This window comes from Capsicum annuum, chromosome 12 (genome assembly GCF_002878395.1).
Source record: "Capsicum annuum cultivar UCD-10X-F1 chromosome 12, UCD10Xv1.1, whole genome shotgun sequence".
Taxonomy (NCBI): Eukaryota; Viridiplantae; Streptophyta; class Magnoliopsida; order Solanales; family Solanaceae; genus Capsicum; species Capsicum annuum.
The window spans coordinates 16,179,385-16,195,879 of NC_061122.1; the positions used below are offsets into that span (position 1 = coordinate 16,179,385).

At 38.7% G+C, this 16,495-nt stretch overlaps 1 protein-coding gene across 1 annotated transcript; it reads left to right on the forward strand.

The window, feature by feature from the left end:
• The first annotated feature begins 1,028 nt into the window (after positions 1-1,028).
• LOC107851283 (3-phosphoinositide-dependent protein kinase 2) lies at positions 1,029-7,896 on the forward strand. The gene is made up of 11 exons (XM_016696237.2): positions 1,029-2,223; positions 3,744-3,924; positions 4,032-4,084; positions 4,678-4,779; positions 4,857-4,965; positions 5,079-5,157; positions 5,381-5,546; positions 6,556-6,690; positions 6,779-6,945; positions 7,141-7,363; positions 7,533-7,896. The coding sequence occupies exons 1-11, from the start codon at positions 2,041-2,043 to the stop codon at positions 7,614-7,616; spliced, it is 1,482 nt and encodes a 493-aa protein (XP_016551723.1). The 5' UTR covers positions 1,029-2,040; the 3' UTR covers positions 7,617-7,896.
• The last annotated feature ends 8,599 nt before the right edge of the window (positions 7,897-16,495 follow it).

Sequence of the window (16,495 nt, forward strand, 5' to 3'; positions counted from 1 at the left end):
GACATAGTTAATACATAGAAAGCACAAACAATGTACGTCAAAATCAGTTAATTTGGGTATTTTTCTCTTCCAAGGAGCTTTTTTACTTTTTTTTTGGATGATTGAGTATCATCTTCTCCGTCATTTGATCGATTCCTTTTTTTTATTTTTTTTGGAGGAACAAGAGTATCTCCTTCATCATTCACATATATCTTCTTCTTTCCTTTAGATGTTTTTTTTGGAGGAACAAGAGTATCTCCTTCATCATTCACAGTTATCTTCCCTTTTCCTTTAGATGACTTACCATCATCTTCATCATTTTTTGAATCACTATTTTTTTTTTCCGAATAACAACAAGATTTGAATCATCACTCACATTTGTATGTGCCTTTTTTTTAGCTGATTTTTTTTTGTTTCGTCATTGACTAGGACTACCATGAACATTCTTCAAATCCTTCAATCGAACATCACGATGTGTTAAATCTTCAAAATCATCATCAGTAACAACGAAATTAGGATCATATCTTATACCTTTACCAGCTAATTTCGTATCAATACTAACCTTTTTCTTGATTTTCATCACTACAAACGTCAGAAAACCCTAATAGAAAAGAACAGTCGGAAAAAGTATGGGAATTGTAGGTATCAGTTATATTTTTTTTTCGAAAAAAGGACAACTGCAAACCTTTATCCTTTAGCGTGTGGCTTATTAAAATAAACGGCTAATAAATGACATTAAAAACAGTCAAAATGTTACTTTTGTCCAAAACAAAAAATATGGGCTATTATTATTCATTATTTTTCAAAAGAGCTACTTTCCCGTTAATTAATGCATGTATTATTTTTTTCAATACCTCAACCAAACGACCCCTTATTGAAGTTGGTCAATTCATCCATGGACAGTGACATGGTGAAAACTAGACCTTTTTGATCTACCAAAAATGGAATTTGTACCAAAAGCTTAAACAAATGTACTTTGCACATAAAAACAAGATTGTAAAATCCAAAAAGAACCCATTATTCAGTGTAAACTGGTTAACCAATACCCATGGCAGCATTGATACATTGTAACTGCTAATGCCATTTTTGTATCCCCCCCACCCCCCACCCCGCACCCCACGCCAATCATAGGAACCATTATCATCCCTTCCCCTTACCCTACATTTTTGGTCCCTATACATTAAAAAAAATATAAATTTACATACATAAAAAAAAGTTTTTTCTTTTTCTAATAAAAGATAGAAATCATCAAGAATTGGGATTTTGTAATGGAAATGAAATGATATACATCATTCATTTTCATGTGCTCTTCTTAACTTCAATCCCAATATAAACATATTATAGCTTTCTAGGGTTTAGAGAAAAGGAGAGAAAGAAATTTAAAGCTCCCAACTTTATACACAAATACTAGATATAAATACATATAATGGGGTCTCTCCTTTTCTCATTTTTGTAATTTTTTTTTTTTTTTTTTTGGGAATTTGTAAAGATATTTGCATGTATAAGGAATCATTTGCTTTAGGGTGTCTTTGACATATGGAATTGCTTTATCAGAACAAAGAAAAGAAAGAATATATAAAGAGAATATGATTTGATGTTTAATGGTTTTTTTTTCTGTTGCTCTTGTTATTCAAAGTTCTTGCTTGAACTCCTTTTATAGGTTGTTGTGCCAAAAAAATCCAATCTTTTTGAATTTATAGGAACAATATATGTGTATTGTGTGTTAAGGGTTTGTGGGGGTGGTGAAAGATTTGTTTTTTTGGGTATTTTTTTGAGGTTCTTGATTCCACCCTTTTCATATTTTGCTGTGAAAAAATCCCATCTTTTTGAGTATATAAGAATATATGTGGTTTGTTTGAAAGGGGTTTGTGGGGTGGTGAAAGATTAGTTTTTTTTTGGGTTTTCTCAAGAATCTTGCTTTTTCACCCTTTCATAGTTTGCTGTGAAAAAATCCAATCTTTTTTGAGTGTGTAGGAAGAATATATGTGTATTGTTTGAAAGGGGTTTGTGGGGTGGTGAAAGATTTGTTTTTTTTTTTTTTTTGGTTTTCTTGAGGGTGAAATGTTGGCATTGGTTGGGGGAGAAGGTGAAATGGAGCAAGAATTTGATGCTAAGTTAAAGATTCAGAATAATTCAAGTAATACTCAGAGATCTAAGAGCTTTGCATTTAGGGCACCACAAGAGAATTTTACAATTCAAGATTTTGAATTGGGAAAGATCTATGGAGTTGGTTCTTATTCCAAGGTGACTTTTTTTGCCCTTCCTTATCTTTTATGTCAGTTTTTTGCTTAGTTTGAATTTGCTAGCATTTCTATATTTAGTTTGTGTTGCTCAAATGTGTGCTCAACTTGAATGTGCTTGTGCTCTTCTTTTACTTCCTTTCATTTCTCTTGATTGGAGTTGGGGATTTGGCTTTGCTCTTCTTCATAAATCTCTTCTGTGCCCACTTCCTCCTCGCTGTTTTTATACTCAAATGCCATTCAGTTCAACTATCTTATTATTCTGATGTGGTGATTGTTCCTGTTTTTAATATGCTTTGTCATGATTTCTTTAGCATTGTTTCTTGGCTTCTTTGCTCTTGTTGTTTTTGCTTTTTTCGAACTGCTCTTACTTGAGCCGAGGGTCTATCGGAAATGGCCTCTCTATCTCGTGAGGTAGGGTAGAGTTGGTGTACACACCATCCTCTCCAGACCCCACTTGTGGAATTACACCGGCTATGTTGTTGTAAATGCCAATTTGATAGACAACTGCAATTTAGAATGGAAGAGTTTTGTCACTTGTTTTATTTTTGTTGTCATTTTTACTGAATTCCATATGTCTTCCTTTTTTTTGGGCTGGTTTCATCTCTGTTTGCAAAAATATAGTTTATAGTCCACCGCGAAAAATCTTTTATTGGGTTGGTTTATGTTTGAAGATTGTTCTGAATTTTCTGGTAAGAAGCTGCTCTTTGGAAGAGATAAATATTCATAAAAACTATGTTTTGTTAGCATTAATGATGTTAGGGTTGCAAAAAGATCATTCTTGTTTCAGTTGCTTTTGGTATAAAGAGAAGATTATCATTTGTAGTAGTAGTTTTTGTAAGCTAATAAATTATTTTGGTTGAACCACAATTTTATAGTGTAACATATTTTTTTACACTTTCTTGGTGTGTTGTATATGGAATATATCTGATTTGTCAAAAAGGAGGTGAAGAAGAAACTTAGCTCCCATTTGGCCATAGATTTTGACGTTGAAACTTGAAACATGAAAATTTGAGTTCATGAAGTTGTGATTTTTGGAATTTGAAGTTGTGTTTTGGACATGCATTTTACTTGGAAAAAGGTTGACGTTTTGTGAGGAAGTCCCAAAAAATGGCCTGTTTCTGGGAACTTGGAAATATTTGAAGATCAGATTTGAAGATTTGATCAATTTTCAAAGCCAAACACATATATTTGGAGATAAATTTTCAAAATCTACTCCCAAAATCTATGGCCAGACGCTATCTTAGTGTCATTACTTGAAGATCACACTCCTTGTGTAGTGCTCCATCGAGGGTTGCCATTGCCCGTCGTGCGATCAAGTGTATGGCTTGATACATTTAGTATTGTTAACTAACAAAAATCCTCTGAGATGCGTTCTCTCCATTTCATCTTCCCACTTTTTCTTTTGGATAGATTATGAATACAATTAAAGTACATGAACTCACATGGCTGCGTTGATGCTTAATTATCGACATGTCAAATTGAATTTTACCATTTAAGTTATTTACCCTTATGATTTATCAGGTTGTCAGAGCAAAAAAGAAGGATACTGCGAATGTGTTTGCCTTGAAAATCATGGACAAAAAGTTCATCACCAAGGAAAATAAGACTGCTTATGTGAAACTAGAGCGTATTGTACTTGATCAGTTAGATCATCCTGGTGTTATCCGGCTATTTTTCACCTTTCAAGACACTTTTTCACTGTGTGAGTATTTTAAATATTCTTCATTTAGAGTTGCCCCCTCAATTTTGTCTGCAGTCTTGTCGATCTTTGGTTTGTCTAATTTAATTATATTTGGCTGTATTATGAAGACATGGCGCTCGAGTCTTGTGAAGGTGGAGAGCTTTTTGATCAAATAACAAGGGTAAGCAAATGAAGAACCTTTATGTGTATACTCTTCTTGTTGTTATGTGAAGTGCCCCAAGTAGAACTCTGTGCAAAATGAATAATGGAAGTTTTGGTCGACCAGTGAACCTTTTGCAGAGTATTACAAATATGGATATTGTACTTCCTTGAATGCTATGTTGCTCGGATTCTCTAAAATTGTTGCCGCACCCGTGTCGGATTCTTCAAATGCACTAATTGTGGAGTATCCTACACACAACCGTTCGACATTTTTAAGTCCAAGTAACATAGCTTGAATGAAAGCAGAATGGTTGAGTTCTTCAATGTTAGATATCCTGCTCATCCGACATTGACTGAAATGCAGCCACCAAAAAAAGTTTATTCTTTCCGACTTCCCAAAAGAATGAACATCTTCTCAAAAGTTCCCTATATATTCTGTTTTTCTTGTCGAACGTTGGTATTTTCAGGAATTTATTGAAAATGTTTCCGTCCTTTCTTCGAAATATTTCCTTTCACTAAAGTTTGTGACTTCTTGTATGATATGCTAATATTCTTGTTTGATTGGCTAGCAAGAGTATCATGAACAATGTACTTTTGACTTCGTGGGTGCAGAAAGGCCGTTTGTCTGAAGACGAGGCACGCTTTTATGCAGCTGAAGTTGTAGATGCTCTTGAATATATACATAGTATGGGATTGATTCATCGAGACATTAAGGTATTTCACGAAGTGGACTTTTACATGTTAATACTTAATATATGGCAGAGGGATTCTGACAGTTTGCTTATTGACAGCCAGAGAACCTACTTCTTACTTCAGATGGGCATATCAAAATTGCAGACTTTGGCAGTGTAAAGCCAATGCAGGATAGCAGAATAACAGTTCTTCCGAATGCTACATCAGGTAATATTGCTTTCTACGAGGACACTCTCCTCGAAATTGGAATTACATTGACCCAATGAGAGTATGTTGTTATCTTGACCATTATTGAATTGTTGATTGTTCTCTTTAACCAGATGACAAAGCCTGTACTTTTGTGGGAACAGCTGCTTATGTCCCTCCTGAAGTTTTAAATTCTTCTCCCGCGACTTTTGGGTACGGAACTCTACGCTTGGAAAAGCCAAAGTCCTTTTCTTCTGTGTCTCATCAGACATGTTGTAGGTCCATGTCTGCATGTTTGGTCCTTTTAAATTTTCAAAGCTCGTTCATATTATCTTTCTCGGAAAAAAAAGCTCGTTTATATTATTGTTCGCATTTCTTTTTATTATGGATCGGATTTGATCTAACATTATTATTCATTTTGTACATGTTCCACCAGAAATGATCTTTGGGCTCTTGGCTGCACATTGTATCAAATGCTTTCAGGAACTTCTCCATTTAAAGATGCCAGTGAATGGCTCATCTTTCAAAGAATCATCGCCAGAGATATTAGATTCCCAAATTATTTTTCAGATGAAGCCAGAGATCTTATTGATCAGCTGCTGGTAAGCTATTATTTCGTATTTAATATTCACTTCCATCCTGCAGTTCCTCTTTTTTGCTTCCCCAATTATGTTAGCTTTTTTTCTTTTTATGTTTTATACTTTATACTTCTCCATTTGACTGAACTCTCATCAATAAATTTTATTGCTTTCAGCAAGTTATCTGACTTTCTGCTTCTAAATTTTATTATTTATTAGAATTATTCACTTTAACCTGTTTCTCGGGACTTACAAATTTGTTGCTAACAAGCAGTGTATTGTCTCTACTTTAACTTATGTTCTTTCTTGAAGTGAGGGATGACCAGCATTGTTTGAGAAATTATAATATTCCTGATCAAAAGTGATAGCTAATTTGTTCTCAGTCGTGGGGCATATATTTGTCTGTTGACCTATCGTCCGTTTGTGAATGAAACAGGGAATATCCCTTCCAAGTGATATTTCTTGAAATAGGCATAAAAGATGCAGCTTTAGGTCCAATAGAGCTAGCTTCTTACATAGAGGGTGCGAATGATTCTAATAGGATATAGTAGTTTTTAACATTCAAAATATAGAGGCAGAAGCTTTGTCCTCGATATGCGGGCTAGCAAGCGCATTTTTTTTCGGTTATAATTTTTCATTACTTGCAGCTATTATTATCTGGTACTATAAAAGAAAGCTTCTAGTGTATCGTGGGTTTAAGAGGCAAGGAGTAATTACAGTGTCAAAAAAATCTCCTTTGTATCTTCCCTTAGCCTTTGGAGAAAAACTATGGGGGAGTACTGGGAGGGGAAGGAGTTAGATAAGTGTATATTTTAATGGTAAGTACAGAAAGAGATACTGTTTTATCAATATAAAGAAATCCCTCCATGATTTCAAGGAGGTGTAGTCAATCTCAGGAGCAGAGCATTTGTGCTAATGTGAGCAACTTGTTACGTTATCTATCACGAGTTCCTATGAAATTTCAGGTATAGGATATTTCTTTTTGTTAATGCTCTCTGTTTTGCTGACCGACTTTAATACAAAAACAACTCAGGATATTGACCCTAGCAAAAGACCTGGTGCTGGACCTGATGGTTATGCTTCACTGAAAAATCATCCGTTTTTTAGTGGGGTTGATTGGGAGAATTTGAGGTTACAAACCCCTCCAAGGCTTGCTATGGAGCCAAAAGTATGTCATTATCTTTACTTGCCCAACTTAAAGTTCTTTGCCACTTAAACAGTTGTGGCATTATTGAAGTGCTATTTGAATCATTCAGGCCCCGTCAACTCAAAGTAGTGGTGACGAGCAAGATCCTTCATGGAATCTAACACACATTGGAGATGGTTCAGTTAGACCTAACGATGGAAACGGTGGTGCTGCATCGACTTCTGAAGCTGGTAGCATTACCAGGCTCGCATCAATCGACTCCTTTGACTCAAAATGGTAGGTTCATGAGCTTCTGCTGACCTACATAATGAAAAACACATCAGAATATTTCGTGATGCTGTCATCTTGTTATCCTTTTTCATTGAGTTCCGTAATTCCAAAAGGACCAAATGTTCTTGCTCCCACTCGCTTTCTCTCTTCCCTTTTGATAACTAATTCATGCTGAATTGTTTTTTGTGATGACATCAATAGGAAGCAATTTTTAGATCCTGGTGAATCCGTCCTTATGATCTCGATGGTGAAAAAGTTACAGAAGCTTACCAGCAAGAAAGTTCAACTAATCCTAACAAATAAGCCGAAGTTGGTTTATGTAGATCCCTCAAAGTTGGTGATCAAAGGGAACATTATATGGTCCGACAATCCTAACGATCTTAGCATTCAAGTCACAAGCCCTTCACAGTTCAAGATTTGTACAGTTAAGTCCCTTTGCTCTCCCCGTACATCTAAAATCGACCCAAATTTTGCACTCTGTAATAGTCATTCTTGTCATAGTACATTGTTGGTCAAGTTTTTGTTACTTCTTGCCGATGCATGAAGAGTTTAACTCGTTTACTCTGTCTTGGATTCTTCTTGTAATCATACAGCCGAAGAAAGTTATGTCATTTGAGGATGCTAAAAACCGAGCACAGCAGTGGAAAAAGGCGATTGAAGCTCTCCAGAACCGGTGATTCTGGTCTTTTTGTTGTTTTGACTACACATTCTTTGCAAATGTAAGGAAATTGTAGAGTGAATGGAGATCCAGAAACAGTTGGATGCTCCAAAAGAATTTCTTACCAACACTAAAGTTTACAGCTTTACTCAAGTAGAAATTTTCACCATATTTGTTTTCCTTGGATGAAGCTCACTACTGTTACACAAATTACATTTATTTGTATGTTTACAGACTTGTAAAGACAAAAGTTTTAATTGAAAGAACTTGGTAAGCTGAGTTTATCAGCTGTTTTGCTCTCTTTTGTTTCATCAAGTGCCATCTGATTCATTGTTCAAGTAGATTGTTTATGGAGTCTTAAGAATCATAAATATGTACCAAAGTTGATTGAACAACAATAATCCCACTGGTGGGGTCCGAGGAGGATAGTTGTACGTAGACCTTACCGTGGATCTCTTGGAGGTAGAGAGGTTGTTTCCGAAAGACCGTAACTCAGGTCTACCGAAGCTGATAAAGTATCATTTAGAAAGTCATGAGTATGCTTCATCAAGGAAATTGTTTTATGCTTCATCAAGGAAATTGTCTGTCCAAAAAGTTTGACATTCATATACATGATCTAAAAATCTGTATATAACATTCATAAAAGTCCTAGGTAATATGTAAAAAATCAAGATGATGTAATATAGAAGCCAAGGGACACATGTCTTTGCAAGCAACATCCTCAATCTAAGGGGCTTTCACATTTTTCTTCCATTTTGCATCCTTACTAATTGTAAACGCTTCAACAATTTTGACCTTCCCAACAAACTGAGTTGGGTATCACATCAACAGATAAGCAAATTTCACCTTGGAGCACAGTTACAACAACAACAAACCCACCCAGTATATTCCCACAAAGTGGGGTCTGGGGAGGGTAAGATATACGGGTAAGATATACGCAGTCCATACCACTACCCCCGAAGAAGTAGAGAGGCTGTTTCCGATAGACCCCCGGCTCAAGACAGTGGACCATAGACCAAAAAAAAAAATGAAGTAAATTAACCGACTGAGGGTAAATGATAAAATAACAGAGCAATAACATCCACAAAAATGAAGTACATTAATAAACCAAGGGCTCCCCTTTCCCAAACCTAGACCTAACACCCAAGCTACGCTAACCTCTCCTATCTGCCGACTACGGCTCGACCACCTTACTTAGCCCTCTACCTTAATACTCTTTCTCCAAACTTTCCTATCGTGGGTCATGTCCTTAGTAAGCTGCAACTGCTCCATGTCACTCCTAATCACGCCTCTCCAGTATTTCCTCGGTTTACCCCTACCACTTTTGAAACCCTCTAAGGCCAACCTCTCGTACCTACGAACTGGGGCATCCGTGCCCCTCCTCATTACATGAACAAACCATCTCAACCTCACTTCCCTCATCTTATCCTCCACTGAAGCCACACCCACATTTTCCAGAATAGTGTCATTCTTTACCCTGTCAGCCCTCGTATGACCACACACCAACGTAACATTCTCATTTCCGCCACCTTCAACTTTTGGACGTGAGAAATCTTAACAGGCCAACACTCCACTCCATACAACATGACCGGTTGGACCACAGCTTTATAAAATTTACCTTTAAGTTTGAGAGGCACCTTCTTATCACATAAAAGTCCCGAGGCGAGCCTCCATTTCATCCAACCTGCCCCAATACGGTGAGAAACATCATCATCAATCTCTCCATTCCCCTGGATCATAGACCCAAGATACTTAAAACTATCCCTCTTACAAACCACCTGCGACTCCAATTGCACTATCGCTTCGTACTCTCTCCTCAAGTCACTAAACTTGCACTTCAAGTACTCTCTCTTGGTCCTACTCAACCTGAATCCTTTAGATTCGAGGGTCTGTCTCCAAACCTCCAACTTTTCATTAACACCTCGGCGCGGCTCATCAATCAAAACTACATCATCCGCAAAAAGCAAACATCAAGGGACCTCACCTTGTATATTCCTCATCAACACATCCGTCACCAAGGCGAATAAGAACGAGCTAAGAGTCGATCCCTGATGCAGCCCTGTCAAGATCGGGAAATGTTCAGAATCTTCTCCCGCGGTCTTTATCCGGGTCTTCACCCCCTCATACATGTCCTTAATCGAACGGATGTACGCCACTGGTATCTTTCTCGCCTCCAAGCATCTCCACAGAACCTCCCTAGGGACCTTGTCATATGCCTTTTTCAGGTCAATAAATACCATGTGGAGATCCATCTTCCTCTCTCTATACTGCTCAACCAGCCCCCGCACAAGGTGAATTGCCTTAGTCGTCGAACGACCAGTCATAAAACCAAATTGATTCTCTAAAATATGAACTAACTTTCTCAACCTTCGCTCCACTACCCTCTCCCAAATCTTCATCATGTGACTCAACAACTTAGTACCACGGTAGTTATTACAACTCTGAATGTCACCTTTATTTTTATAGACAGGAATCATCGTGCTCCATCTCCACGCCTCGAGCATCTTAGCAGATTTGAAGATATTGTTAAACAAATGGGTTAGCCACCTCAACCCTGCACCGCTAGCAAACTTCCAAAAATCTACCGAAATCTCATCAGGCCCCGTAGCCGGGCCCTCAGACTTCCTCCACCTTAAAACGCCGACAATATCCAAAATCATGAGACTCCTCAGTGTGCTTCAGCTCTCCTAACACAATACCTTGGTCCCCCTTATCGTTCAAGAGCTTATAGAAATACGACTGCCATCTTTTCTGAATTAGAGCATCCTCCACCAAAACTCTACCATCCTCCCCCTTAATGCACTTCACTTGGTCCAAATCCCGTCCCTTACACTCCCTAGACTTGGCAAGCCTAAACAACCTCTTTTCCCCACCTCTCTCCTCTAATCCCAAATACAGTCTCTTAAAAGCTGCTAACTTAGCAGTCGTAACTGCTAACTTAGCCCCTTTCTTAGATACCTTGTACTCCTCCCTGCTCACCCGTTTCTCCTCTTCATCCTTACTCTCAGCCAACATCACGTAAGCCGCCTTCTTCGTCTCCACCTTCTTCTTCACTTCTTCATTCCACCACCAATCTCCCCGGTGTTGGCCAGGCCTGCCTTTCGAGACACCCATGACCTCTCTAACAGTTTTCTTGATACACCCAGTGGCCTTCTCCCACATACTATCTACGTCCCCTCGAGCCTCCCAAGTCCCTATTTCTACCAACTTCGCCCCTATCTTCAAAGCCCTTGTCGGAGTCAGGTCACCCCACCTAACTCTAGGACGACCCTCCTGTAATACCCCACAAAATCGTGTGTCAAATTTAGCTCGTAAAGCTCCATGAAAGATCCTAATACTTAGAAAATTTTGCTAAGTGTTCAAGATTCAACACTTAGTCTTATTTTAGACCTCTAAACTTTGGGGATTTATTTGACGACCTTTTCGACGTTTGTTTTTCAATTTTCAAGTTGAGTTACGATCGGGAAAGCTAGTAGTATATCCTGAGTGAGTTTCAAATTTTTTGGAGTAGCGTAAAGGCATGTTTGGGTGCCCAAAACAGAAGCCCCGGGCGATTAGCCCGCACAGCCTGCTAACTACAGTGCTTGCCCAGTTTTTTTCAGCATTTCAGGGTCAACTTCAAACGATCATAACTCCCAATATATAATGAACTGTGAGAGATTCTATATATCAATGAAAATATCTTTGAGTCTTCTTTCCAATGAAATTAGTTTCATCCCATTTGGACACCTAAATAAAAAGTTATGATCAATTTATTTCAGCCTATCAGATAGTCAATTAGGGACAGATTTGACCTTAATTGTTCCTTAGGGGTATTTTGGTCATCTTTCACCCCTATATATACCCCAAACACGGGATTAAGGCTTATTTGCAGCAAAATATACTCGTCTTCTCAAAATCCTCTCAAGAACTCAAGCCAGGGTTTCAATTTGAAGACCCAAATCCCATCAATTGAAGAACATAACTCCTCATTTATTTTCAACATCAAAAGAAGGGTTTCTCTCAAGATCATAACCTATAACAAGAATCAAATCCTTCTTCAAGAATATATGATATTCAAGTTTTTCAAACTCAAGAGCCAATTTATTTTCTCTCAAAGGAACAAGAACCCTAGTCAAGGAATCAAGAACATGTCTAAGAATTTCTTCAAGAATCTTCCACTTAAGGTATGCATAGTGTTCATCCACAGATTCCTTTCATCCGTAAGAGTCCAAGAACCATGCTTTAAATACTATATTGTGATTGTCTTGGTGAGATATGATTATGTACATGTTGATGGTTGTTGTTTATGCTTCAAGATGTTAATTTAGGGTGATTCTCATGAAGTATGTGTGCTTGTAGTTAAAACCTATGAAATTGGGTGGTTTAAGATGACTAAATTATTAAGAACACCTATGCCAGAAAGTGTGCATGCAAGATGTTCGACGAAATGCCTAGAATAGGCATAATCATGTTTTCATGATTTAAGAGTGCTCAATTAACAAGTCCTTACTCCATGTTTTATGATTTCACGTGAATTCTATGTTGTGTGAATAAAGTTCGAATCTTTACATGTTCATGATACCATGATATTTTGTGGATTCAATTGGTGAATTGACTTGAATTATGGTGTTATGGTGTATAAAATTGATCATTAGGCCTATGCTCTAAATAGTGCATGCAAGGTGTTTGTTAAAATGCCTAAGTGAAGAAGAATTGAGCACTTTGACCTATTTGTGATCTAAATGATGATTCCATGCCATATCCATGTGCTTAAGTTGACTCCCATGCTAAATCTATGCCTACCATGTGTTTGATAATGTGCCTCAACGAATAAATGATGATCAAGTACCTAGTCTTCATACTCCAAGATTTTGCCATGTCTCTTAAGTTATGCCATGTCTACTTGATCAAGATGATTTCTATGCTATTAATGTGCTATGAATATGTTGTTGGCTTGTCATGATATTAGAATTGGCCATGATGTTAGCTATATGAAAAGGTTATGAAAACCACATGATTTATGAATTCCCCGTAGATGCTATATTATGGATTGTTAATGTTGGTCAAGTACTCTTGTATGTCAAGTTATATCAGTTTCCTTCCATCGAGTCCTGGGGGTATTCGTACCTGAAAAATATAGCTGTGTGCCTAGAACCATGTCATGTTTTCACGATACTCTCAGTCAAGCCATGTTCAGTAGACTTCAGTTAGCTAACAGAACTCAGTAGCATTTAGTCAGTTAATAGAATTCAGTAGTGTTCCGCTAGTCATCGGAACTCAATAAACTCAGTCCATGTTTAGTTCAGTTAAACAGAATAATCAGTAACAGTTCAGTTAATTATAGTATGAACTAGGAAATCATTTCAGTATAATCAGTTCAGTGTCATTCAGTTGGGAGTAGGATTCAGCATCGAGCGAACCCAAGGATGGAAACTCACCTGCCAGTAGAGGGTGTGATTCTTAGAACCAGTCCTTGCGTTCCAGAACTATGTAGCCAGCATAGGTTGAGACATCAATACCTGTTAGTTGAGGGTAGATGAGGTGGATTAACCTGTCAGATGAGCGTTCCCACCGTTCTCATTAGAGTACCTGCCAGATGAGGGTCACTCACAGCTTGTCCTTACTAGTGGCGCGGTATTGACACCCTTCCAATTAGGGCAGAGATTGGACCCCAGCTTAGCTATTATAGCATATTTGGGACATGTTGGTTAGATAACTAATCCCACAGTTTCAGTATCAGTCTCAGTAAAAGAACTCAAATAGTTCATCAGGATATCAGGACTGTCAGATACAGTCAACTCAGATACTGTACGAAACTCAGCTAGTTCCATCAGATTTAGGATTGTCAGATATAGTCATTCATGCTATCAGTTATCAGAACTCATGTTATCAGATATATCAATTATCAGAATTCAGTTATCATTCATGATATGTTATCAGTAAATATATATCATCAGTATTCATACTTAGTAGTTATGTTATCACGAGCTCAGTTTCAGGACTGTTATATATGGTCAATCAAATCAGTTCTTCATAATCAGAACTATCAGAAACAATCATTTCTTTATCAGTAATATAGTATCAGTCTTCCAGTATTCAGTAATACAGTATTAGTTCCTCACTTATTAGTGAATTACATATCATATCAGTAAACTCAGTCATTCAGTATCTCAATATCAGTAAACTCAGTTATTCAGTATCTCAGCATCAGTAAACTCATGTTGTCAGTATTCAGACTCAGTAGTTAGTATCACCACGAGTTTAGTTGCAGTTACGTATATATGTATTCTCACGTTCATATCAGTCAGCATTGTTCATGCATATAAAACCCTTTGCATTTAGCCTACCTCACTCGTATACTTAGTACATTCAGTCATACTGACGCATTCGCGCTATGGTGTTTTATTTGACGCCATAGGTACAGAGGCACGAGTTTTAGAGCAGCAGTAGCATTGCAGATTTCAGCAGTCAGTGCTCTTCTTCATTCGAGGACAATATTATTATTACTTTATTACAGTATTTCAGATTAGTTTTTCAGTTCATGGAGTTAGTTGGAGACATGTTCCTTCAACTCCTTATTCTGTTCAGTTAGAGGCTTTCGGACTAGACGCCAAATTAGATGTTCAGACTTCAGTATTTATGTTTTTTTTGGTATTGTTATACTGTGTTTTTCAGATATGTATCAGTATTGAACCTTATGGCCTTACAGTTCATGTTTCCACATATTTTTTGAGATATTATGCAGTTTATAGGTACAGATATCAGTCATGGGTTAGCTTGTGGTCCTTCGGGGTCATGAGCATCGTGTAACATTTCAGTTAAAAAATCGAGGCGTTACACCTCCCCACCCGTCCTCTTCTTACCCATCTTGAAAACCAAATCCATCACCATGAGTCTATGTTGGGTCATAAGATTCTCATTCGGAATGACCTTACAATTTTTTTTACAAAACTCTATCGCCCTTCCTAAGCAGCAAAAAGTCAATCTGGGTCTTGGCAACCCTACTACAGAAAGTAATCAGATGTTCCTCCTTCTTCGGAAAGCTAGAATTAACTACCACCAACCCAAAGGCCCTCTCAAAGTCCAAAAGGGCAGCTCCCTCGTCATTCCTATCCCCAAAACCAAAGCCTCCATGCACATCATCGTACCCCATCGGGAAAGACCCGATGTGCCCGTTGAAGTCCCCTCCTATGAGAATCTTCTCCGGACTAGGCACGCCCCGAATCACTTTGTCCAAAACCTCCCAAAATCTCCTCTTCTCCTCATCGTCCAGGCCCACCTGCGGCGCATAAGCACTACAAACATACACCGTAAGCCCCCTAATGACCAACTTAATAGTCATCACCCTATCACTAACCCTATTTACCTCAACTACCGTTCCCCTAAGCTTTTCATCTACTAAGATACCTACCTCATTCTTACGCCTCTCACTACCTGAGTACCACAACTTGTACCCATCCACGTCCCTAGCCTTAGTGCCTACCCATTTGGTCTCCTGAACACACAAAATTTAGATCCTTCTCTTCCTAAGGATCTTTACTAGCTCTATCGACTTACCCTGAAGGGTCCTATGTTCCACGACCCAACCCTCAACCTATCAACTCTCGAATCTCCTCCCCTACCACTTCGCCCTCAGGCCCCCAGGACCCCCAGAACATGACCCTATTCCACCATTACCCACCCCAACCACTACTCAACAGATACAACAAAAGTTCAAAAACAGTAAAAGCAATAGAGACACCCGCAAAGCACACCGACTAACCAAAGTTTAAAAGCAAACAGGAACCAAAAAAACCCAAATCACAGTCAGAATAACCCATACAAATTATAGGTAACAAAACTACGAGAAATTATGCAAAAACATAAAGTTCAGGTATAGAAGTCACCGGGGACGTAGATCCAGTACTCAACTCTTGCTGATTTTGCTGAATCCCAGTAACTGGGTTGATTGTCGAAAACACTTCGCCGGAAAATCCCCGGAATGGCACCGACTCCAATCTGGCCAGTGGTCGCCTGAATTGATGAAAACCCCCACCTGCTTATCTAGATCCGTCTCTTTTACCACCCACGATCGATGAAACAGTTCGCCAGGGCCGATCGCAAACAAACAGCAATCAACCTGCTTTCTTTTCCAATCTGCTGGCAGTGGGGAAAGGGAGAGGGAGACCACGAAAGCGGGGGAGAGAAAGAAGCGTACTTACTTATCGACGGTGGTGTTTCGACGTCGGCGTTCTCTTTGCCAAACATTGAAAAGAATGTTATTTAGGAAGAGAGAGAGAGGAGCGTTATTTAGGAAGAGAGAGAGGGGAGCGTTACTTGCTTGGAGCATAGTTAGTAACATCAAAATTATCCTGAATTGCCACATCTTAGTAGCCGGAGGAAAAGAGAGCAGAATCAGTTCCCGCAGTAGGGGCGAGCGAAATGGGAGAAGCCTAAACCGTGATACCACAATAATGGGAGACCCATTCAAGCATCGTGCTGATAGGGGAAAGCAGAGCATAATCAGTTCCCGCAGTAGGGGCAAGCGAAATGAGAGCAGTCTAAACCGTGATAACACACAGTGGGATACCCATTTAAGCATCGTGCTGATAGGGGAAAGCAGAGCAGAATTAGACCCGCTATAGGGGCGAGCGAAATAGGAGCAGCCTAAACCGTGATAACACATAGTGGGAGACCCATTCAAGCATCGTGCTGATAGGGGAAAGCAAAACTGATTAATAGTGGGAGACCCATTCAAGCATCGTGCTGATAGGGGAAAGCAGAGCAGAATCAGTTCCCGCAGTAGGGGCGAGCGAAATGGGAGTAACCTAAACTGTGATAACACAATAGTGGGAGACCCATTCAAGCATCGTGCTGATAGGGGAAAGCTACCTGAATGTTACACCCTATATGACAAAAGTCAAGTAGCCGAAAGCA